This window comes from Cynocephalus volans, chromosome 10 (genome assembly GCF_027409185.1).
Source record: "Cynocephalus volans isolate mCynVol1 chromosome 10, mCynVol1.pri, whole genome shotgun sequence".
NCBI classification, from domain to species: Eukaryota; Metazoa; Chordata; class Mammalia; order Dermoptera; family Cynocephalidae; genus Cynocephalus; species Cynocephalus volans.
In genome coordinates, this window is record NC_084469.1 from 57,697,293 (window position 1) to 57,720,198 (window position 22,906).

A 22,906-nucleotide genomic window follows, 5' to 3' on the forward strand; every position below is an offset into this window, starting at 1 on the left:
AGGAGATGGGTTAGCAGGCCAAGCGCAGCCTTTCCTTCCTGGTGCAATAGCAGCCCAGACTCCAGCCTGAGCCAGTGGCCAGTCGGGGGCAGCATTGTAGAGCAAGGCCCTGGTGCCAGCCTGGAACCCCACCCCAGGGCCAGGCCTCAAGCCATGAGAACAGGCATGAGGCAGGACTGCTGAACAGTTCTTTATTGAAATAGGCAGAGGCAACAGGGCCAAGGGTGGGCTCAGAGCCAGCAGGTTGCAGCCCCTTCCTGCCATCGCTCTGGCCCAGGGGGCCGCTGGCCAGACCCCAAGGCCCTCCTGTGTTCGAGGTGTGTGTGCAGGCATGCGCTGTGGAAGGGTGGGAAAGGGAAATTTCTGGATAACTATCTTTCTGTAAGAATATAGGTTCTGGGAATGGCTCTGAGGGGCAGTTCAGGTTGACAAAGGATGCCAGCCCAGCTAGCGCAGCCCCCAGTGATGGGCAGGGGTAGGATCACCATCAGTGGTGCCCACCAACGTGCTGCAGAAAGCTGGGGGCCCGGGGCAGACCACGTGGGTGGGGGTGCCGAGGTGGGAGCCCTTGAGCCCGTGGCCCCCTGACGCCTTCCAGGGTCCAGTCTGGCTCACTCAGCCATTCTCCAGGAGAGCTGCTGGGGTCAAAGAGCTCAGAGCCTGACTTCTGTGGGAGAGGAGAAGAGAGGGGCATCAGCCAAGAGGTGCTAGTGCCTGCCAAGCCTTTCACATCTTCCTGAGGGTGGGTGAACACGTGCCAAGGCCTTATCCAGTGCTGGGCTTTTATCACTTCCTGGCAGTTGATTACTGTGCGCTGAGTTTTAGTAACACCCTGGAGGTAGGTTAGTACGGTCTAAGCCCTATCATCTCCTGAGGTCCTGAGGGTATTAGTGTGTGCTGAGCCTTATCACATAGTAAGGGAAGGTTAGTATGAGCTGGACCTTTTATCCTAAACATGGGTTATTGTGTGCTGAGCCTTATCAAATCCTAATTATATCCTGAATATGGATTATTGTGTGCTGAGCCTTATCAAATCCTAATTTTTTTTTTTTTTTTTTTTTGGTTGTTGTGGCTGGTGCAGGGATCCAAACCCCTGACCTTGGTGTTACCAGCACTGCACTCTCCCAAGTGAAATCCTTATTAAATCCTGAATATGGAATAGCATGTGCTGAGCCTTATCACATCCCGAGGATGGGATTGTGTGTGCTGGTCCCTGAGCCAGCTGCAGGCATACAGATGTGTGAGGCAAGGCCTGGTTCACGGTGCGCCCACCCTGGAGGGAGTGCTATGGGAGGCCCTGATCCCAACACCCCCTGCACCCTGCCCACCCATCTGGCTTACCTCAGTGTCCATGTTCATATCCTTGATGTTGGGCCCATCCCCATCCCGCTGTGGGATGGCAGGCGGCTCAGCAGAGGCCCTGCAGCGCTCTCCTTCCTCCCAGCCACTGTCCCGGCGGGGACCATCATCCTCAGGTGAGGCCTGACTCAGCCGGATGAGGTTGCTGAAGTTGGAGTCAGACTTGGAGCCTGAGGGTGGCTTGCGGGCCTTGTAGCGGCCAGACAGGCGGCTGCCATAGAAAGCCAGAATGGGCTCAGGGCCCAGGTCAGGTACCCGGAGGCCAGAAGTGGCTGCCTTGAGTGGTGCCAGCGTGTTAGAGGCCACATCAGCGCGAGTCTCACCCCACAGCCCATGGCCTGCCTCCTGCAGACTCAGGTCATCCAGCTGGTCGATGGCTCTTTGCATGCCTGGCACCTTCTCCTCTTGGAAGAAGGGCCCTCTGCCTGCCACACTGCCTATGCCCATCGCCTCCTCCTCCTCAGCCAGACGGTAGTAAGGGGGCCCATCTTCTGTGGCAGTCACAACGGGTGCGGGTGGCTTGCTCTGCACCTGCAGCGAGAGGCGGCAGCCATGCAGAGAGAGCTGGTAGTAGTGAGTGGTCTCGTGGGCGCTGCGCAGCTGCTGCATGGACACGAAGGGGTGGCGCAGGGCTGCGCTGGGGCTGATGCGTTCATGCGACTCCCATGTCAGCATGCGCTTGATCAGCTCTACCATGCTCTTGAGGTCAGCATGCTCGGCCATTACCTCCCGGTCCGAGTAGCTCAGCCGACTGGCTCCTCCACCGCCATTCACTGTCTCGATCTGGTCCAATGACTTGAGCATGTACTTGCGGCGCTCCAGTGGACACACCTGGTATGGCATGGGAGGCACAGAGTTGACATGTGTTCACAAGCAGGGCCCGCCTGACACTCCTGCTCTGGGACCCACATGTGAACCCCGACTTCCAGTTCTGACCATGATCTGACTTGGAGCTCTCTTGCTGCTGGGAGGGCCACACCTGATCCCTTACAGCAGACCACCTTTAGTCTAACCCGGAGCTCTCACTAACCCAAGTTCCACACTTCACGCCACACCTCCAGTCCTCCTGGGAGTTGTAGGTCCAGCCCCTATCAGCAGCTGGCATAGGGGCTGCTCTAAACCTCTAGTTTTCCCTGGAATCAAATCCAGATCCCTCTTGCTGGCGCAGCTTCCACACTTCATCCCAGCCCTGCAGGCCTCCCAGTGGTCAAACCCAGACCTTCTTGCTGTGAAAGCTCAAGCCCTAAACTTCTAGTCCCCTCTGCTGTCTAACCCATACTCTCCTGCTACACAGGTTTGGTGACCACAGCCATGGAGGTAGCAGACAGGTTGCTCTAAACTTCTAGTTCTACCTGGGGTCTCAGCTCCTTCTTTCTGCTGCAACTCTCACACCCAACCCCAGACCTCACATTTTCTCTGTGTTCTAACCCAGATCCCTCGTGTTGCACAAGTTGCTGACCCCAGAGCTGAAGTTGGCAGAGAAACTGCTCTAATCTTTCTGTCACATTTGCAGTATAACCCAGATCCCTCTTGCTACAGCAGCTCTTGTGTCTGACCTCCAAACTTTCAGTCCTCCAAGTAGTCTCCCCAGATGTGTCTTGCTGCAGTAGCCCCCAGAGCTGACCCTCAAGATTCCAGTCCCACCTTTGGTCTCACCCAGATCTTTCTTTCTGTGACACCCCCAAGAGATGGCCCCCAACCTTCCCTGAGGTCTAAAGGTCTAACCTAAGGGCTGGCCCATGGCACACTTGGGAGAGTGTGGTGCTGATAACACCAAGGCCACGGGTTCGGATCCCTATATAGGATGGCTGGTTAGCTCTCATGGGAGAGCATGGTGCTGACAACACCAAGTCAAGGGTTAAGATCCCCTTACCAGTCATCTTTTAAAAAAATAAAAATAAAGAAATAAATGTCTAACCTAGATTTCTGGTAGGTTTTTTTGGGGGGGTGGGGGGAGCTGGCCAGTACAGTGATTGAACTCTGAACCTTGGCATTATCAGCACCACACTCTAACCAACTGAGCTAGCTGGCCAGCATAACCTAGATTATTCTTGACGTAGCAGCTTTCACACTGACTGCCCTCACCCCACCTGCCACCCTACCTTGGTCTCAGCCAGGTAGTCAGCCGAGGACTTGAGCTGCCAGGGGTTGGTGGCATCAGGGTGGAGGTTGCGCTTGAAGAAGTGGTGGGCCTTGCGGGCAGCATGCAGCAGATGGGGCTTGGGCAGGCCCTGGGTCTCACAGATATAGCGCACTTGGTCGTACTCGTTGTTACCCGGGTAGAGGGGCCAGCCCAGGTGCAGCTCAGCCATGACACAGCCCAGTGACCACACATCCACCTTCTCACAGAAGGGCAGCCCCAGCAGAATCTCGGGGGCCCGGTAGAAGCGCGACTGGATGTATGGCTCCTTCACGTAGCGCACCTCGCTGAAAATGCTGGCCGAGCCGAAGTCGATCACCTGTGGGGTTGGGGAAGAGGGGCGGTGGGCAGGCTGAGCAGCAGGGCCAGCCAATTCAGACCTCCCCAGGTAAGTTTCACCTGGTGTCTTTATGCATCTGTCATCTGACTCTGTATCTGTGAGTCTTTATCTCTTGTTTATGTCCCTATCTCTGTCTCTTCCACTCTTTCTCTCTGGTTTGTGTCTGGCCCTCTCTGTCTCTCTTTCCACGAGAATTTATGAAGGATCGGACCCCTCTCTTTCTCACTCACCCCACACCTTGCCCATCAGCAAATCTTATTGGCTTTCCTTTCTAAACCGATCCAGAATCTGCCCCTTCTGCATCCCGTCCACAGCCCCCACCCTAGTCCTAGCCCCCATTGTCTGTCCCCTAGTCTATAGTAGGGGCCTCCTTGCTGGTCTCCCTGCTGCTCCTCTCTGCCCCCCAGTCTATCCCTCATGCATCCAGATGGATCCTGTAATCACCGGAGTCAGATCATGTCCTTCCCCAGCTCACAACCACATCCTGTGATAAAAGCCCAAGTCCTCACTGTGGCCCACGAGTCTCCAGCAACCTGCCCCAGTCACCTCTCTGCCCTCATCTCTTCCCACTTTCCCCCTCACTCACCTCCTCCAGCTACATGGGTCTCCTCACTGTTCCTTGAATGAGCCAGACGTGTTCCCAGCTCAAGGCCTTTGCCCTGGCTACTCCCGCTGCCTGGAATGCTCTTCCCCCACATGTCCACACGGCTCCCTCCCTCTCTCCTTCAGGTCTTTACTCTAATGTCACTCATCTGTGAGGCTGCTCCTGACCATCCCATCCTTCCCTCTTTGCCCCATTCATTCTGCTTCAGCCGCACAGTCTTACTCAGTGTTCCTCAAATACATACACTCAGCACGTTCCGACCTAAGGGCCTTTCACTGGCTGTTCCTGCTGCCTGGATGCTCTTCCCCCAGATTTCTACACAGCTCTCTCCCTCCTTCAGGACTTCCCTCAAATGTCACTGTCTCAGTGAGGCCTCCCTGACCAGTGCATCTAAAATTTTCCTCATCAGGACCACCACCCCCAATCAACACCCCACATCCTCCTCCTTCCCGCTTTGTCTTTTCTCCTTGTCACTCACATGCTGTATTTTACTCATTTATCTTGGTGACTGTCTCCCCCACTATAATGTCAGCCCCCCAAAGACAGGACTAGTCCAGAGGAGATGAGCTGAGAATGGAAGAGGACAGGGAGACCTTAGGGACTGGAGGGGGCATGGGAGAGACCTCAGGTCTGGGATGTAGAGCATCTCAGAATTGGGATAGGGATATGGGGAGGATTTCAAGTCCAGGAGGTGAGGAGGGGCATCACAGACAGTGTGAGGGAGACCTCAGTGTCGGAAGAGCATCCAGAGCTGAGGGAGCTGCCACCCTGGACAGCCATATTCACCTTGACCCTGAAGGGGCAGCGAGTCTGGTCCACCAGCATGATGTTCTCAGGCTTGAGATCGGCGTGGATGATGGCCAGCTCCTTGAGCCGGGCCAGGGCTCTGAGCACCTGCAGGGTGACTGTACGGATGTGGCGGGCAGGGAGGGGCGCAAAGTTGTTCTCCTTCTGGAACTCGAAAAGGTTTTGCTCTAGCAGCTCAAAGACCAGGTAGAACTTGAGAGCATCATGGAAGAACTCCAAGAAGCGGATAACGTGGGCCTCCTCTGGGTCCAGGCCCCTCATGCAGCGCAGCAGCTTTAGTTCATTCTTGATAATGCGGTTGCGGTAGGCGTCATTCTTGAGGATCTTGATGGCCACCATCTCGCCTGTGCTTCGTCGCCAGCCCTTGGCCACCTCCCCGAAGGTGCCCTTGCCCAGCACCTCAATGATGTCATAACAGTCGGTCTCCGACTGGATGGTGCCCATGGTGCCCCTGCTGCCAGACACTGCCCAGCACCACAGGCTCTGCCACCGAGGCCTCCTACCCTGCCGCCGGCCCCACAGCACCCCCAGCGGGGGAAAGAGAACCACACTCGTGCCTCCTCCTATGAGGTTGGCCCCCACCTCCCTGGCAACCCCCAGCCCCCTTGACCACACGACGAGTCAGCCAAGGGCTGCACCCCTCCCCCAAAGCCCTCTTGGCTTGGGATGAGGGGCCCCAGGCCCCCTCGAATGGGTTCCAGCGTTACTGAGTGGTTCTGGTTCTGTTGTCGGAGACCTGAACCACTGGCTGGAATGGGGGGCGGGTGCCAGGCAGGGCCAGGCCCCCTCCCCCACCCAGTGGTGGAACCCTGGAGAGGCCTGACAGTTGAAGGGTCAACTGAGAGGGGAGTCTGATGGTGGACCTTGGGCATACAGGAATGGGGACGTACCTCCAGGCAGAGGTAAGGAAAGGCAGACTTTTCGAGCTGGGGAGAATGTGTGTATGTGTCTGTGTTCAGAAAACACCTGCCTTGTCTGTGGCTGCTGCGGAGGAGGTGCAGCTGGGCAGATGCCAGGTTGTAAAAGGCCCTAAATGCCGGGCTAAGGAGTTTGGACTTTGTTCTGAGGGCACTGGGGAGCCACAGTAAGGCTTTGAGCAAGGGAGAGCAGGGTCAGATCTGAGTGTCAGAGAACTACTGTGTGAAGAAGGGTGCCTTGGAGTGGGCAAGAGTGGAGGCCCCAAGCCTGGAATGGAGGCCAGGACAGGGCCTAGGTGGAAGAGGTTAGGGAGGGGTTGAGAAGGCAGGTGGAAGAGACACTCAGAAGGCCTGGAGGACAGGCCATAGGACTGACAGGTTGGGGAGGAAAAGGACTGCTCTCCAGGACAAGGCCCAGGCCTCTGGTCTGGGTAAAGAGGAGGCAGTCCCTGAGAAGGGGACATGGACAAAGAGCAGTTTGGAGGAGAAGATTCTAAGATTAGGAAATTTAACATCAAAACATTGAAACACTTATTGAGTGTTTCAGAAGTTTTATTTCATCGTCACAGCATAAGAAGTAGGAATTTTATGGAAGAGAAAATCAAGTCATGAAAAAATTTTTTAAATGCTTAAGATCACCCAGCTGGGTGCCAGAGACAGGCTTTGACCCTGAGCAGTCTGGCTCTATAGCCAAACTCTGAAACACCACCCCATACAACCTCCTGGTGCCCAGGAGACATGGGGAGGTGTGCAGAGGCCACTGGATCCTCAGGTGGACCAGGTGAATCAGGAGACAGTGTGAGAGTTGTCAGCACAGGGGTGAAGCATGGAAGCCACACGGGAGGGTAACATAGCCCAGGGAGGGCATGGGGGTGGACGAGGGAGGGGCCCTGAGGACCCAAGGAGCACAAAGAGAGGGGAATGGGGAAGAGAGAGAGAGAGTGTCAGGAAGAAGGAAGGAGCCTGAGAAGCCAGGACAAGGGAGACAGAGGAAATCCTTGGGCATGGCCACAGAGAGGTCACTTCTGACACTGATGGACCAGCCCAGATGGGAGGAATACCCCAAATGCTGTGGGGTTGGGCAGGGGGCATGCACCATGAGTGTAGATAACTCCTGTCATGTTTGGTGGGGACAAAGAAAAATGCGTGATGGGGCTGAAGTCAGTAGGGGTCTGTGCCCCTCATCCTCTAACATGGGAGGGGGAAGATTTGAAGAGAGTAGAGGGGCAGATGGGGGGCCCTCTGAGGAGACTTCAGACTGGACAATGAGTCTCCTTAATACAGTGTGGGACATCACAGAGAGACATGGGGGAGCCTGGGGGCCTTAGGGAGGACCTGGGGGTAGATCCTGAGTGGGGATGGGGTGGGGGGATGGATGGCCCATGGTCCCTTAGAGCTGAGGCCCAGCACTGAAAGGTGCTGAGGACCCTAGAGCCTAGTCCTAAGAGGCAGCCAAGTGTCTGAGGTGGAGGTTCTGAACCCACAATCCTGAAGAGGGGACCAGGAGGGACCTTCCTGGGCGGGGCTGTGGTGGACAGGCAGTCAAACCAGCCAGACAGGAAAGGGAAGGCCAGGATGCACAGAGGTGCTCCTCCCCACCGGAGGGCAGGTGGGTAGCAATCATCTTGGTGGGAGTGGGTCCCCCAGGACAGGTAGGCTCCCCAGCAGAGGGGTCCTGCAGCTGTGCTCTGGCTGGGGAACTTCCCAGAGTCCTCTTCAAAGGCCCCTGGGAATTCTGCAGGGCTGGGGCAAGTCCCCCTCTCACTGGGGCCTACCCCAAGGCTACCCTGACTCTTCTCAGACCAGGGGTAGCCTGTTTCTCCCCTCACATTAGAGGCTCCCCTTAGGCCAGGCTCAAGTGTTCCCTAGAACCTCCTTCTTGGGGACTCCTTTCTCTCCTTCTCTGGACCCCATACGCCACCACCACACACACACACACACTCACACACACACACACACACAGAAGAGACTGAACACATAGCTACCTCAGGATTATTTTATTCACATGGCTTGGCGTGATACAGGCTCTTCTGCCAGTGAGACAGGCACAGGCCTCCCCGCCCCTGCCCTGGTCAGTCGCCAACCTCCCGGCCCTCTTAGGGTTAGTGCTAGTTATCTCACACACAAAACAAGGGGGAGAGGTGATGGGAAGACAGGAGGAGAGTCTCCATCTGCCGAGGGGTTTCAGACGGCAGCAGCCTGAGCCCCCTCCATCCTGGTGGGGCCTGGAGCCCCCGTCTCCGAAAACCCCACGCTGGGCAGCCGGACCCTGAATCCACCCTCTTCCCGGTCCCCACTCCCACCCTGGGCCTTGGGGCTTAAGGACACCCTGGGGAAGCGGAACTTGGGTGACTTCTCCCCCATAGGGGACTTGGGGGCTGCCTCACCCTCCTGTCCCCTACAGGTTTTAGAAGGGGCTGCCAGGCCCACACGGGGCAAGCGGACCCGACCCCTGCCCCGGCGTCCTGAGGCCCCTTCCCCACTGCCCTCCTCTTCCTCCTCCTCAGGGCTGGGGGACCCTTCTCCAGTGACCATCTCACTTTGGCTGAAGCCCACTCGAGGCAGCCTGAGCTTTGGGCTCTTGGCCTTTTCACCCTCCTCAACCCCCTCCTTGGCCCGCACCAGGCCAAACCGGGGCAGCCGCACCTTGAGCTTGTGTCCAGCATCCCCCTCACCCTCTGCCACCTGGTACTCAGCATGGCTGCCCACAGCAGGTGGCGAGAGCTCCACATCGGGCAGCGAGAGGTGGAAGGTGCGCTCAGCCCCTGGGGGCTGGTCCTCAGCCCCCTCAGCCCCCGCTGTGGCCCCCAGTGTGGGCAACTTCAGCCTCAGCGCACCTTCGCCGGTGGCGGCCTCATGAGCCTGCGCCTCACGGCTCAGCCCCACGTCCAGCTCGAGCTGGGGTACTGTCACAGTTGGCATCTTGAAGACACCCTCGCCCACCAACAGCTCACCACCCGCCACTTGAGCTCCAGGCAGAGACAGGGTCACTTGAGGCACGTGGACCTTGTAGGCTGCTATTCCTTCTGCTGAAGGGGCTGCACTCCCAGCCTCCTGCCCGAGGGCAGATGTCTCGCCAAAGCCAGTCAGCTCTACCTGGGGCAGTGAGATGCCCAGTGGAGGCACTCTCAGCCCCCCTTCATGGCCTTCAGTGACCACCTGCCTGATTGTGGACACCTGCAGACCGGAAAGGTGCATTTTGCTGATGGCCACTGCCTCCTCTGCCCTTCCTTCCTCCTGGGCCCCCAGCGTGACCAGCTCCACTTCAGGGATCTTAAGCTGACCAGCTGCGGACTCGGGCTTCCCCCCTGGGCTGATGCGCCCACCCTGGACTTCCACTTCCTTCCCTCGAACCAGTCCAAAGGAGGGCATCTTCAGCTTGGGCATCTTTACCCTCCCATCCCAGCTCCAACCTTTGCCCTCCAACTCAGCCACCCCTGGCACTAGTTCTCCCACCTCAGTGTCCCGGCCTCTGACCCCAAACTTGGGCAGAGCAAACCTGGGCCCCTTGAGCTTGACATCAGCCCCTGCCAGTTCCACCTTGCCTGTGGGCAGATGGGCATCCAGGCTGAGCTGTGGGATGGACAGATCAAGGGCAGGCAGTAGACCTGCTTCCCCTGTCCCTTTGATCTCAGCCTCGGTCCCCACCCGAGCCTTGGGGAGTGAGATGGCAAACTTGGACACCTTCACCTTGGTGGCTTGCCCAACCCCCTCAGCCTCTGCCTTGGCCATCTTTGGCCCTGAGAGTCCAAACTTGGGCAGGGAGAATTTGGAAGAGGGCTTGACTTTCACCTCCATCATCTCTAGCCGCCCTTCCTCAACTTCCACTGTGGGCAGACGTGGAGTGACGATCTCAACAGAGGGCACTCGGAAGCCCACTTCCCCGATCCCTGCCACCACAGGGCCCTCTGCCTGCTCCACCTTGCCCACTTCAGCTGCTTGGACCTGCCCCTCCAGGCTAAAGGCCCCTGGCAGGTCTATCTCCACTGAGGGCAGAGTGAGAGAGGGGATACCCACACGAGCCTCACCACCCACCTCTGGCTGCAGACAGGGAAGTGCCACCAGTTTCCCCGAGATCTCAGCACTTGGCTTGCCTAGTGACGGGGACCCTGCCCTCCCTAGCTTGGGCATAGTCATCTTGGGCATCTTGAAGCCAAACTCCATCTCCTCTGCTTTCTCTGCCCCAGCAGTTTTTATCTGCGCCTCTGGAGCCTTGAGCAGCTTAACCTCTGGTGCCTTTGGAAGACACACATCTGGGACCTTTGGCACTTGCATTTCTGGCAGCCGAACCTCTGACACCTTTGGCAGCTGCACCTCTGGGAGGTGCACATCAGGCACAACCATCTCGGGCACCTTGGGGAGTTTCACCTCTGAGACTTTTGGAAGCTGCACCTCTGGGAGGTGCACATCAGGCACAGCCACCTCGGGCATCTTCGGGAGTTTCATCTCAGCAACTTTCGGTAGCTGCACTTCTGGGAGGTGCACGTCGGGCACAGCCATCTCGGGCATCTTCGGGAGTTTCATCTCTGGAACTTTCGGCAGCTGCACATCTGGGAGGTGGACGTCAGGTACAGCCATCTCGGGCATCTTCGGGAGTTTCATCTCTGGAACTTTCGGCAGCTGCACATCTGGGAGGTGGACGTCAGGTACAGCCATCTCGGGCACCTCAAGGAGTTTCAATTCAGGAAGTTTCATCTCAGGCACCTTTGGGAGTTTCATCTCAGGGAACTTCATCTCAGGGACTTTCATCTCTGGGACTTTCGGCAGCTGCACCTCTGGGAGGTGCACATCAGGTACAGCCATCTCAGGTACCTTCGGGAGTTTCATTTCAGGGAGTTTCATCTCAGGCACCTTTGGGAGTTTCATCTCAGGGAACTTCATCTCAGGGACTTTCATTTCTGGGACTTTCGGCAGCTGCACCTCTGGAAGACGTACTTCTGGCACAGCCATCTCCGGCACCTTTGGGAGTTTCATCTCTGACACTTTTGGGAGCTGCACCTCTGGGAGTCGCACATCTGGAAGGGCCGACTCTGGCACTTTTGGGAGTTTGATATCAGCGGCCTTGGCCTTGGGGAGCTTCACTTCAGGCCCTTTGGGCACCTTGACCTCAGGCCCTGAAACTCCAATGCCAAAGGAGGGCATCTTGATAGTGGGCAGCTTCAGCTTGCTCTCAACAACAGCTTCAGGGGCAGCAGGCCGGGGCTCCAGGAGAGAAAGCCCAAAGGTGGGCATTCGAAGTCTGGGACCCTTAGCCCTGGCCTCGGGGCTGACCTTGACCACCCTGGCCTCAGCAACTTCCTTTGCTCGAGCCCCAAAGCGGGGGAAACTGAGGCGGGGCATCTTCAGGGCCACCTCAGGCACCTCTCCACGGGCCTCCACCTCTTTGCCTGGCAAGGCAAGGTCCACCCCCACAGTAGGCACTACCACATCCAAGGTGGGCACTGTCACCACTGCAGCCCCTTCCCGGGTCTCCAGGCAGGGAAGTGTGGGCAGAGTGGGAAGTGAGGGTAAAGTGGGCAGCTCCACTTGGGGAACCTGGATCCCTATGGCGGGGGGCTCCACAGCAGGTGCAGCTGGGGCTCCTAGACCAAGGGTTGGCAGGTGGAGGGCAAAGCCACCAGCTGCTTCTGCTGAGGGGACCACCTTAGGGACTGAGACCTGGGGGACACCCACCTCGGCACCCAGCAGCCGGGGCCCAACCAACTCCACTTGGGGGGCTGTGAAACGGGTTCCTGCTGCCACCTCAGCCTCCACCTTGGCCTTCCTGGGGGGAGGAGCAGCAGCAGCCAGTCGGGCTGCCTGGGCCTCTTCAGCCACTTCTCGTACACGCAGCCGAGGCAGCTGGAGGCGCCGGCGGACAGGGGCGGCTGGGACAGGACCCTTGACAGCCTCAGCTTTGAGGCCCCGACGCAGACGGGAGAACTTGGGAAAGGAGAACTCGACGTCAACAGGGGCCAGGTCTGCAGGGGCCCCCAGGGCCCCGGGCACCACCACCATCTTCTTCTTCTTCACAGGGGACAGACTCTGGATGTTCTGGGGAGAGAGGAGAGAGGCAGGAGGCGGTGTGACAGTGGGAGGTCAGGAGTGGACAGGAAGAGCCCCACCTGGTGTTGCACCAGGCTGGGAATGTGTTGGGTCAAGTTTTTTTGTCCCCAAACACCATCCCCACTTCCAAACACCATTACTGCCGGGGAAGAAAAGATATTCATTTAGAATCTCACAGTGAGTCAACAGGAATATAGGAACTGGACCCAAGACTTCTAGGTCCTCATCCAGGATTTTCCCCAACACCCTCATTTTGGAGGTGGGGAAACTGAGGCTCAGGGATGGAAAAAATCTTGTCCAGGGTCACTCAGCCGTAATTAAGCAGCACTCAGGCTGAAACCTGAACTCCCTGGTTCCCAGTACATTGGTTCAGGACCCCTAGGAACCCTGGTTCCGATAATGGGGATGCCTCTTCTAGGTGGGAGAGGGCTCTGGTCTGGGGTGGGTGGGTCCCCCTCCCCAGGAGGAGCTTAGGGGCAGAAAACAAGGGGTGGGGGTGGGATTAGCGTGCGTTAGTGACAAGACAGAGGGCAAGGCTGGCCCACGTGGCGGGGAGTGAGGCTCACGGCGCAGAGACAGGATCGCTGGGGCAATCCAGGGCCCGGACCGGGCTAAGCACGCGTACCAGCTTGGCCACCTTGGCCCGCGGGCCCTTGATCTCGTAGCCGGCCACGGTCCCGGGCCGCAGCGCCAGGTCCCCGGTGGGCACAGTGCGCTTCAGGCAGAAGGAGACCTTGTAAGGCTCCGCGCATTGCAGCAGGCGTAGTGCGTCCTCGTACTTGAAGTTTTCAAAGAACACGCGGGCGCTCAGCAGCTGGTCCCCTGCAGGCGAGGTGGAGGTGGCGGGGCGTGGGCATCTCTCGGCTCTGCCCAAGCCTGGTTCCGCCCACTTCCTTGAAGCCAGAGTGGTGAGGCCCCGCCCAAATGTTTGGCCCAGCCTATCCCCGAGCGCAGGCTTGCGACGCAAAGTTCTGCCCTGTCTGAGATCCCGCCACCTAAGAACAAAGCCCCGCCCCGTGGTATTAGCTCCGCTCCGCCCCTCTCCCGCACTGAACCAATCTAGGCCCACTCAGGCCACGCCCATTGCCTTTCTACTCCCCCACCCCATCCCCACATTTCGGACACTGACTTTGTTTCCTTTACTGAGAGAACAGAATGAAAAGGTAACTTCCAGAAGCTCCCACACCGTCCTAGTCACCGCCCTGCTCCGGTGGCGATTTACTTCACTCTCCCTCCTGTTCCTAGGGATGAACTATCGCCTCGCTCAAGTCAATCCCTCCACCACCTTCCCAGGGACATCCTCCAGCAATTCTTCCCTCTCTTCCCATAATATCAGTTTGCCCCTGTCTTCACATTATAAACATGCTCTTGTTTCTACCATAAAACAGGTTTTCTTGACCTCAGTGCCCCAGAGCTCCCGCCCCATTAATCTGTTCACCCTGGCAGCAAAATGTATTGAGTTGTCTAGCTGCATTATTTCCACTTCTGCAATCGCACTTCCGACCCCGACCCCTGCCACACACATACACACACCTGAACTGCTCCTGGCAAGATCCCAGGCAGTAACCTTCAATGGCCAAGTCCCAAACTCTATCTGCTTGGAACACTCAGCATTTGACCCAACTTCACTCTCACTCCTTCATCCACTTGCTTCTCTTGGCTTCCAGGATGCCACGCCATCTGGAACTCCTCTGGAGGTTTCTTCTCAGCCTCCATGGATGGTTCCTTCCCATCTCCTTGACCTCCTAAAGACACACTTCCCCAGGGCTCAGGCCTCAGACTTCTACTCTTCTCCATCTACATGTTACACTCACCCCTTGGGAATTCTTGGGAAGTTCATCCAGGCCCAGGAGTTTAAAGATCATAAATCTGCTGACAACTCCCAAGTTATCTCTCCAGCCCAGAACTCCCCGTCAACCCTAGACTCATATATCCAACTGCTGCTCCATATCCCTGCCTGGGTGTTCAACAGGCACCTTTCATTTAACAGATACAAACTGCACTCCTGGTCTTTCTTCTCCAAACGAGTGCCAGCCCCGGTGTCCCCCTTATGTGGAACTAGCAACTCCATCCTCAGGTCAAAAATTCCTGGACGCATCCTCGGCAACTCTATATCCAGTCAAGAAGGATCTCCTCCAAAATATATCCAGACTCCAAATCCTTCTCTTCACCTCCAACAACACTGTTTTGGTCCTCGGCATTACTATTCCTTACCTGGATAATCACAGTAGCCACCTTGTTGATGTCCCTGCTTCCAGCCCTGTGCCCCTACAGTCTTACTGTTAATGCAACAGTTCAAAACAGTCCATGTTCCTCCTCTGCTCACAACCCTCACAGGATAAAAGCCAAAATCCTCACCGTGCCCTATAAGATGCTTTATTTTTATTTATTTATTTATCTTTAAAAGATGACCGGTAAGGGGATCTTAACCCTTGAGTTGGTGTTGTCAGCACCACGCTCACCCAGTGAGCTAACCGGCCATCCCTATATGGGATCTGATCCCGCAATCTTGGTGTTGTCAGCACCACACTCTCCCGAATGAGCCACAGGCCGGCCCACCTATAAGACCCTTTAAACTTGCCCTTCCCCTTACCTTACTGACCTCATCTCTTACTCTCCTTTTCACTAATTCTACTGCATCCACACTGGCTTCTTTGCTGTTTCTCAAATAAGCTAGGCACTCTCCCACCTTGGGGCATTTGCACTGGCTGTTCCCGCTGCCTGGAATTCTCTTCCAGATGGCCACATAGTTTTTTTTCTTACTTCCTTCAGCCTTTGACCCTTCCTAGCCCACCCTGTTTAAAAATACCGCTTTCCTTCTAGCATCTGCAGCACATATTGCCTTTTAATTTACTGGGTATTTTACTTATTTGTTTAAATATATATCTCCCCACTATGTAAGCTCCATAAGTGCAGGGACTGTTGTCTGTTTTGTTCACTGCTGTAGCCCAAGGACCTAAAATAATGTCTGAAATAGAAGGCACTTAATAGTTGTTGCATGAATAAATCACATCACCTTCATCCATGTTTCCTAAAACATCCCTATTTACTAAGTTCCACTCCCCACGCCCTCCAATTTGTTAACTCCGCCCTTTTTCTCCTACCCCAACAACAAAAACATTAACTAGCACTTACATAGTGCTTACTATGTGCCACTTAGCTATGTGTTAAGTGTCTTCAAATACTGACTCATTTAATCTACGTACATAATAACCCCATGAGGTCAGTACTAGAATTATTCCCATTTTAGAGATGAGAAAACTGAGGCACAGAAAGATCACAAGCTAGTAAACAGGGTATCTGGGATTTGAACCCAGACAATGAACCTCCAGAGCCCGCTCTGAACAACCACAAGGCCAACAAACAAAGCCCGCCCCAAGCCCTTAACCCCGCCAACTGGTGGTCGGCCACGCCTCGACTCCCGAACCTTGGGCAGATTCCTAATCCCGCCCCCGCGGGTCAGCCCAGCTTCTTAGCCAGGCTCCGCCCACCTTCCTGCAGGCTGAGGCTCCTGGCTGCGGGTGAATCCTCTCGCAAATCGCGGACGAAGATTCCTTCTTTGCCGCCGCCCGCTACGTTGATGCCGGTGACTCCGGTCTGTGCCTCGGTCTCCACGATGATCTCCACCAACTCCGCTCGCCTCAGCTCCTGCGAACGGCGGCGAGGGGTCGCTATGGGGAGCTAGGACCGGACCTCGCCCAGAGCCCGCCATCGCGCTTAAAAGTGGCTCTTAAACGGGTCCTCGGGACACACGCCCCTCAGCACGGCCCAGGCAGGATGTCCGGGCCCACCCACTCTGGCATGTCCCCATTAAGCAGGCGCGCGCGGCTCCCTCTAGGACCCGCGGATCGGTTAAACAGTTCGGCCCGCGTGCTGTTTTCTCTGAGTCCCCTGGGTTGCCAGCGGCAGCTGACTTGTGACTGAAACGCTGGGCTGGGTAATGGGGGCGTGGCCAGTTGGGTAGGGTCTAGCGGGGGGGTCAGAGAGCATAGGCCAGAAAGGAGGGGCCAAGTGAGGTCTAGAAGAGTACCAAAAATATGAGACGGGTGTGGCCGGAGTTTATGAGAGATTTATTTGGAATAGGGGCGGAGACCCATATTCTAAGGGCGGGATTCAGCTATGGGGAGGGGCTTTAATAACAGCAGAACAAGGGGTGGGGTTAAGGGTGGGATTCCAAGGAAAGAACTAGACCCTTAATCCAAGTGGTATGGGGAGATGGGAAGTGGGATTCGCCTCCTTGCCGGCTTGAGTGTGTGTGAGACTGTGCTTTATTGTGGACTCTGTGACCTCAAGACCTGCATAACGCCCACGGGAGAGGGAATCCATTGGGGGTAGGGGGTGCGTGGGTAATGAATTGTGGACCAGCAGACATGGCATTTCTGCTATTTACTGTAAGTGGTGTAGATTGGCATTAGCCCAGAAGCGCTCTGTGGAATTCACATCAGGGCTTCCCATTAAGAGGCAGTGAGAGAACTCGGTTCTGTCTAGGAATACAACCTGCTGTGTATCTCAGGGAGAACTTACACACTGTAAGGTAAGATAATATGAGTGTACTGGAAAGTGTGTGATTATGAGCTGAGACTTGAAACAGCAGGGATCCGAGGGGATGCTGCAATGGTCAGAGCATCAAATCCAACACGAACTGGAATTAAGCCCAGGGCTCCAAGAGGGGAAAGCAGGTCTGGGCCAGATGCCCCACAGCAGTGGCTCCAAGGGACTAGGGAGCTAGGCAGGGCAGTGTGGGAAGGTGAGAAGAGTTGTGGTAGGGGCAGCAGGGAACAGCATGACTATCACCACTACCCTTTGGCTTAGCCAGCCACACAGCAAGTTAAGCAGTGGGGCCTTGGCCTTAAGTCTATGACTCCAGAACCCGTAGGCCATCCTATCAGCACCAACCTCCTTGCATTTTACCCCTGTCTACTATCCCCTGCCTCAGCTTGGCTCCTGTAAAAGCAGACGACCCATTTTGTGCCTGGCATACAGTGGGACATAGTCAATGCCAATGCTGTCTCAATTAACAGTGATAACAGCTAACATTCAAAGAGTCTTCCTCAGGCCAGCCCGTGGCTCACTCGGGAGAGTGTGGTGCTGATAACACCAAGGCCGCGGGTTCAGATCCTATATAGGGATGGCCGGTTAGCTCACTGGCTGAGCGTGGTGCTGACAACACCAAGTCAAGGGTTAAGATCCCCTTACCGGTCATCTTTAAAAAAAAATAAAATAAATAAATAAATAAATAAAAACAAAGAGTCTTCCTCAGTGCCAGATTCTGTGCAAGTGGCCCAAGTGCAAGTCCTCAAAACCCTCAGAAGTGGGGACCATTACCCTATTTTGCCAATGGGGAAACCAAGGCTGGAAGAGGTGAGGCTACCTGCCCAGGGCTGCATAACTGAAGTGGTAGGGTTGGGATTTGAGCCCATGAGTCCAAGCCCATGTCCTTAATCACTACACTGATGAAGGGTTTCTACTGAATTTTTAAAGCTTATTATTAATGTAACTCCTTTATGCTCCAATGAATTAATGAATTAGCTGCTTTGAGTCTTAATCTGTTCCAGGTGCTGCACTATGCACTTTAAATATGTTCATTTTTTCCCTCACAGTGACACTTAAAATAGGCCCTGTTGCTATTTCCATTTCACAGATGGGGAGACTGAGGCACAGAGAAACCAGAAAGTGTCTCCTTGCTGCCCATCTGTGCCCCCCTCCTCCCCATGCCCCACAAGTTCCCCTTGCAGGACATGTGGGAACTCACCTCAGCACTCCGGCTCCTGGCCTCCATGGCACTGCTGGGAGTCACCTGGACCCCAGGCTCCTGCTTTCTCTCTCCCTTCTGCTGCAGGACCAGCTTCAGTTCTGCATGGAGCAGCTGCCTCTGAGCCTGTGGGGACAGGGATGCAGGCTTAGGGCCAGAAAGGATGAGAGGTGGAGGCCAGGCTTAGGGAGGAGGGAGGTCAGAGTGAGTATCAGAAGATGAGTTGGGCTCCCCACAGCCCCAGCTGTTCTCTCACCACTGCCTGGGCGCAGGCACCCCCTCCTAACAGGAGCCCAGCCCTAGGTGCTGCACAGATGTCTGCAGGGCTCTCGCCCTTCCTCTGGGGTCTTCTTGCCTGCCAAGGAGAGACCGGGGCATGAGGTTCCAGGCAAGCTAGGGAGGGGTAGGAAAGGGCATGTTGCACCAGCCAATGCTCACCTGAGCGTCACCTCCAGCTCCTCGGGTCTCCTGGTTCCGGGGCTCTAAGAAGAATAACATGAGTAGTATTATTGGCTAAGACCCACTGATTGCATCCTGAGTGCCAGACCCTTTCTGAGCTCTGTCAATACCACAACCCATAGTACAAGTGGGGAAACAGGTTCAGAAGACCTTTACCCAAGATGACACGGCTGGACAACAAACAGTAAAGCCAAAACTGACTCCTAGGCCTGTCTGATAGCAGAGCCCCTGCACCAACCACCTTGGCCCACTGAGAGGGCCAGATTCATTACAAAATAATTATAAGCACTCCCATATACTCCCCATGGGCAGATCACCTCACCTCTCTGTGTTTCAGTTTCTTTGTCTATACAATGAGGAAAATAAGAGCATCTACCTCACAGGGCTGTTGTGAGGATCAAAAGAGCTAATAAATACAAAGTACCACCCACGTGATAGGCGCTTTATAAGTACTTGCTATTATGATTACTAATAACTTATGGTCCTGACCTGGTGTCAGATGCCCCACAGGCGTCATTGCACGTGGACCTCGCAACAGCCTTGTGAGGTCAGTACTATCATTGAGGCCATTACAGAGGAGACACCTGAAGCTGGGGAAAGGGAAGTCACTTGCCCAGGTCAGAAATGGCTTAGGTAAGGGGCCGGCCCGTGGCTCACTCAGGAGAGTGTGGTGTTGACAACACCAAGTCAAGGGTTAAGATCCCCTTACCAGTCATCTTTAAAAAAAAAAAAAAAGGAAATGGCTGAGGTAAGACTTGAACTTGTCAGAAAGCTCCAGCCCCTTATATGGATAATAATAATTACTAATGGGTATTGAGCAGTTACTATTTGCCAGTCGCTGTGCTAACCACTTCACCTTCTACCTCACCTTAGAAAACCCTGTCCCCTCAGGTCACGGGAACTTGCTCAGGGTCACTCAGCACAGCGAGAAGGAGGCAGAGCTGGGATTCACATGCAGCCTTCTGCCTGGTCCTTCTGGGGAAATGGAGATGAATGTCGTCTCCCCCAGTCCCCCACTCTGGGCTTATCCTCACGGCCCCCACCTGACATGCCAACCCGCCAACCCCTACTGCACAGGAAAATGTCAAGCCTCACGCGGCACATTCCCTCACACAATAGCCCATCTGCTGTGCCCAGTCACATTCCGCCCCTGCCCACCCATCTCCAGCCATACAATGGCCCTTCATAGCCCACCACTGGCCAGGACAGAAGACACAGGGACTCCCTCAACACTCCCTGTTGCACCAGCTCCTTTGGCCGGCCCCCACCGACAGTGTTGGAGGACCCATCTCTGGATCTCTTAGGGGTCCTGGTTTCCATTCTTCCCTGGCCGCCCCTCTGAGCCCCTGGTTCCTCTGAACAGGGAGCAGACCTCTCCCAAGCTGGCTCCCATGTCTGGAGTGCTTCCTCTGAACTGGGTCCTGTGCCAGCACTCATAGGCCTCAGAATCACCCTGGATGTGGTAGCTGTTACAGTGGTGGAAACTGAGGCTCACAGAGGGGAAATGACCTCTCTGGGGTCACACAGCCAGGAAGGAGCAGAGCTAGGGCTCTTGACCCCTACTCTGCACCTTAACTTGCATTGGTGGTTCTGAGCACTAAGGGGGACCAAGCAACAAAACAGCTGGGGCAGGAGTTGGGCTGGGAAGGAATCGTTGAGAGTGCCAGAAGTACATTTTTAGAGAGACCTCATTGGTGGCAGGCCTGGACTGGCCATGCACTTTACAGACTTAGCCCCACAGGACTCCATTCTACTGATGAGTAAATGAGAGTTAAGAGATGGAATATCACAGTGACATTTGGGACTTAAACCTAGTTGTGAAAAGCTAACTCTGAGTCCCTTATCCAGGATCATGACAACATGGCATCCTGAGCTGGGGGTAGGAGAAGCCTGGGCCTTGTACGTGGTGGTAGAGATGGGAAGAGGGACTCCTGAGCCACAAGCTGTCTGCTGCAGGCTGGGGCAATGAGGGTCACACCCAGAGGCTAGCACAGGAAGCTCGGGCGGGGCAGGAGCAAGAGTGCCCTCCTTCCTCATCCGTGCCCGGGACAGCTGCCCAGTCCAGGTTATATTTAGCCCAACTGTGCCCTTCCTGAGCCATGTATCCAGGTCCTGGGGTGGGGTAGGGGCAGCTTCGGAAGGAAACCCACCCCACCACAGGCACTCTCTGTTCCCAGCTCTGCCCATCCCACTAGGCAGTGGAAGGGGGATGGGAAGGCTCCTGGTGGAGGGAGTCCCTAACTTGTGTTAGAAGATTTAATGGGGCTCCCCTGGAGAATCATAGCCAGACAGAACCCTCCAGATGCCAACAGCCCATTTCCTGAACGGTTACTGTGGCGCTGCCCTGGTACATGCCTGAGCTTCTGGAATCCTCAGAGTCCCTGTTTCTTGAGCATTTGCTATGTGCTAAGATCCTTCCCTGCCTTGCTCATTAAATCCTCGTAACACCTCACTGGGGCAGGTACACTTAGATATCCGTTTAAGATGCTAGTGGGCCGGCCCATTAGCTCATTTGGTTAAGATGCTATTCATGCCCTTTAGAGTAGCTGAGACTGAAGGGCTGTCATTTGGACTTGGGCCCTTCAACTGAGTTGGGTCCTACTGAGGAATCTGCTGGGGGCTTTGCCCTTCTGGCCCTCTGTCCCCAGTGGCTGCTGCCAACCTCATTTGGGAATTCTGTCCACTCAGAGCCTCAGCTTCCCTAACTACCAGTGATCTGGTGCCCTCAGCAATGGAGCAGGGGGTTGACCTGACTTGTCCAGGCCCCTAGACATTATCTGAGACCATCTAATGGATGGAAGGGGAGGTGTTAAGGCTGTGGACTCTGGCTACCCCAGTCCCTGCTCCAGCACTTCCCAGGTGTGAGTACTTGGGCAAGGTCCTTCATCTCTGAGGTCTCAGTTTCTTCATCTGTAAAATGGAGCCAGTAAAAGTGGCTTTGAAGATTTGTGAGATAACAGCAGGTGCTTAGAATATTTCCAGTATATAGTAAGTGCTTAATTAATATAAACTAGTCTCTGACAGCAACATGAAGTATATGGCGGGAGGGGTCTTGCATATCCAGCCTTTGCTCCCCAGTGCTACCACTTCCTCCTCCACCAAAGGGGAATTTTGGGTGAGGAGCAAAATCCAGTTCGGCACCAGCCTCCCACTGACAGCATCAGCACTGCCTCCCCAGCACTCTATTCCAGGGACCAGAAAGTTTGCTGTACCCCAGATATCCTGCCCCTGCATTGTATAAGCAGTAACTCATTTGCTCTCATGCCAGTCCTGTGAGGTGGCCTCTGTCAGCCCATTGTAGGGATGGGAAAATGGAGGCACAAAGAGTGAAGCAACTTGCCCAAGGCCACACAGCCAGAAAGAAGGGGAAGTTGAGATTTGAACCCTGGGCATGTCTCCAAAATCGGTGCCTTTAACCCCTACACTGCACTGCCTCCTGAGCCCCAGACACCCTCCCAGCACCTCCCCGGACCTTGGGTCCTGTTCCCATGGCTTCTCAGCCTGGCTAGGGAGGGGAACGGGACAGCCGATCGCTTACCGCTGGGCCTCCAGACACCTCGAGAGCTCCCGGTCCGTCTGTGGCCCCAGCCCTAGGCTTGGGGGGAAAAGGAATGAAGAGGGGGAGGAGAGGGAGACCCCAGCCATTGGCTGCTGAAGTGTGATGTCACTAGAGGTGGGGGGGACAAACATCCCCTTCTCCCAGCTACATCCATCCACAAGGGGGTGGGGACCACGAGAGTCACCTCTCCCTTGCCGGGACAGAGACCTTCACCATGAGCCCCGCTGCAGAGGCTTGCACGTTGTTACCCCCACTCAGGCTCAGCACCCCACTCTGCCCCCACTATTTCCTGGCTCCCAGACCCAGGCATGGCTCTGATGGTTCCTGGGGTCCCTAAGATAAACTCCTTTCACTCCCTCTCCCTGTCAATTTGGGTTCAAATCCCAGCTCAGCCACTTCCAGTCTGTGTGGCCTTTGGCAAGTCACAACTTCTGTCTACTTATAAGTATTTTGTACTATTGTCATTAATACAATTAGGTGGCTGGCTAGTCTTGCTGTGGGGCTCATAGCCCCTTTTGAGTGAGACTGGGCATAGGGGGGCCCTATTTCTCTGTTTAATGGAGTTACTGTTTGGGGGTATACCTATCATGTGCTAAATACTATGCTGGGCACCCAAAACTCTGCTCCTGATCACGGGTGTAAAGTGGGCTCTTTACGCTTAATTTATGGCTATGTGGCTAACTCCAGTTCTGCTGGACCCCAAAGACCCTACTACACTCTTCTGCCCCCTCCAATTTCACAGATAAGGAGACTCAGAGAGGGTAAGGGACTCACCCAAGATCACCCACAGGAAGTAATTGGCAGAAGCCCTAATTCAAACCCAGACCTGCTCAATTCCCAAACCAAGGCCACCAGGCCTCACCCAAATCCCCTGGCCCCTGGCCCGGCCCCCAGCCTGCCCTGACTCACCAGACCCCGGCGGGC

At 55.5% G+C, this 22,906-nt stretch overlaps 2 protein-coding genes across 2 annotated transcripts; both read right to left on the reverse strand.

Annotated features, from left to right (window-relative positions):
- Positions 1-487: 487 nt before the first annotated feature.
- Positions 488-5,694, reverse strand: HIPK4 (homeodomain interacting protein kinase 4). The gene is made up of 4 exons (XM_063112303.1): positions 5,230-5,694; positions 3,462-3,818; positions 1,342-2,190; positions 488-667 (listed from the first exon to the last, which is right to left on the reverse strand). Exons 1-4 carry the CDS (start codon positions 5,692-5,694, stop codon positions 488-490), a joined length of 1,851 nt encoding a protein of 616 aa, XP_062968373.1.
- Positions 5,695-8,149: 2,455 nt separating this feature from the next.
- On the reverse strand, positions 8,150-18,462 carry PRX (periaxin). Its single transcript, XM_063109896.1, has 6 exons — positions 18,403-18,462; positions 18,221-18,319; positions 17,965-18,090; positions 15,704-15,893; positions 12,838-13,034; positions 8,150-12,200 (listed from the first exon to the last, which is right to left on the reverse strand). The coding sequence occupies exons 1-6, from the start codon at positions 18,460-18,462 to the stop codon at positions 8,352-8,354; spliced, it is 4,521 nt and encodes a 1,506-aa protein (XP_062965966.1). The 3' UTR covers positions 8,150-8,351.
- Between the last annotated feature and the right edge of the window lie 4,444 nt (positions 18,463-22,906).

Bases quoted from the DNA above. Each gene is read 5' to 3' on its own strand.
- HIPK4 (XM_063112303.1), bottom strand. From the start codon at position 5,694: ATGGGCACCATCCAGTCGGAGACCGACTGTTATGACATCATTGAGGTG. The intron at 3,819-5,229 runs GTGAATATGGCT...CCAACCCCACAG, and splicing joins GCTGCCCCTTCAGGGTCAAG to GTGATCGACTTCGGCTCGGC. The intron at 668-1,341 runs GTAAGCCAGATG...CCTCTCCCACAG, and splicing joins ATATGAACATGGACACTGAG to AAGTCAGGCTCTGAGCTCTT.
- PRX (XM_063109896.1), bottom strand. From the start codon at position 18,462: ATGTTATTCTTCTTAGAGCCCCGGAACCAGGAGACCCGAGGAGCTGGA. The intron at 13,035-15,703 runs GTGGGCGGAGCC...CCTCGCCTGCAG, and splicing joins GAGCCTCAGCCTGCAGGAAG to GGGACCAGCTGCTGAGCGCC. The intron at 12,201-12,837 runs GTACGCGTGCTT...CTCTCTCCCCAG, and splicing joins GGGCCAAGGTGGCCAAGCTG to AACATCCAGAGTCTGTCCCC.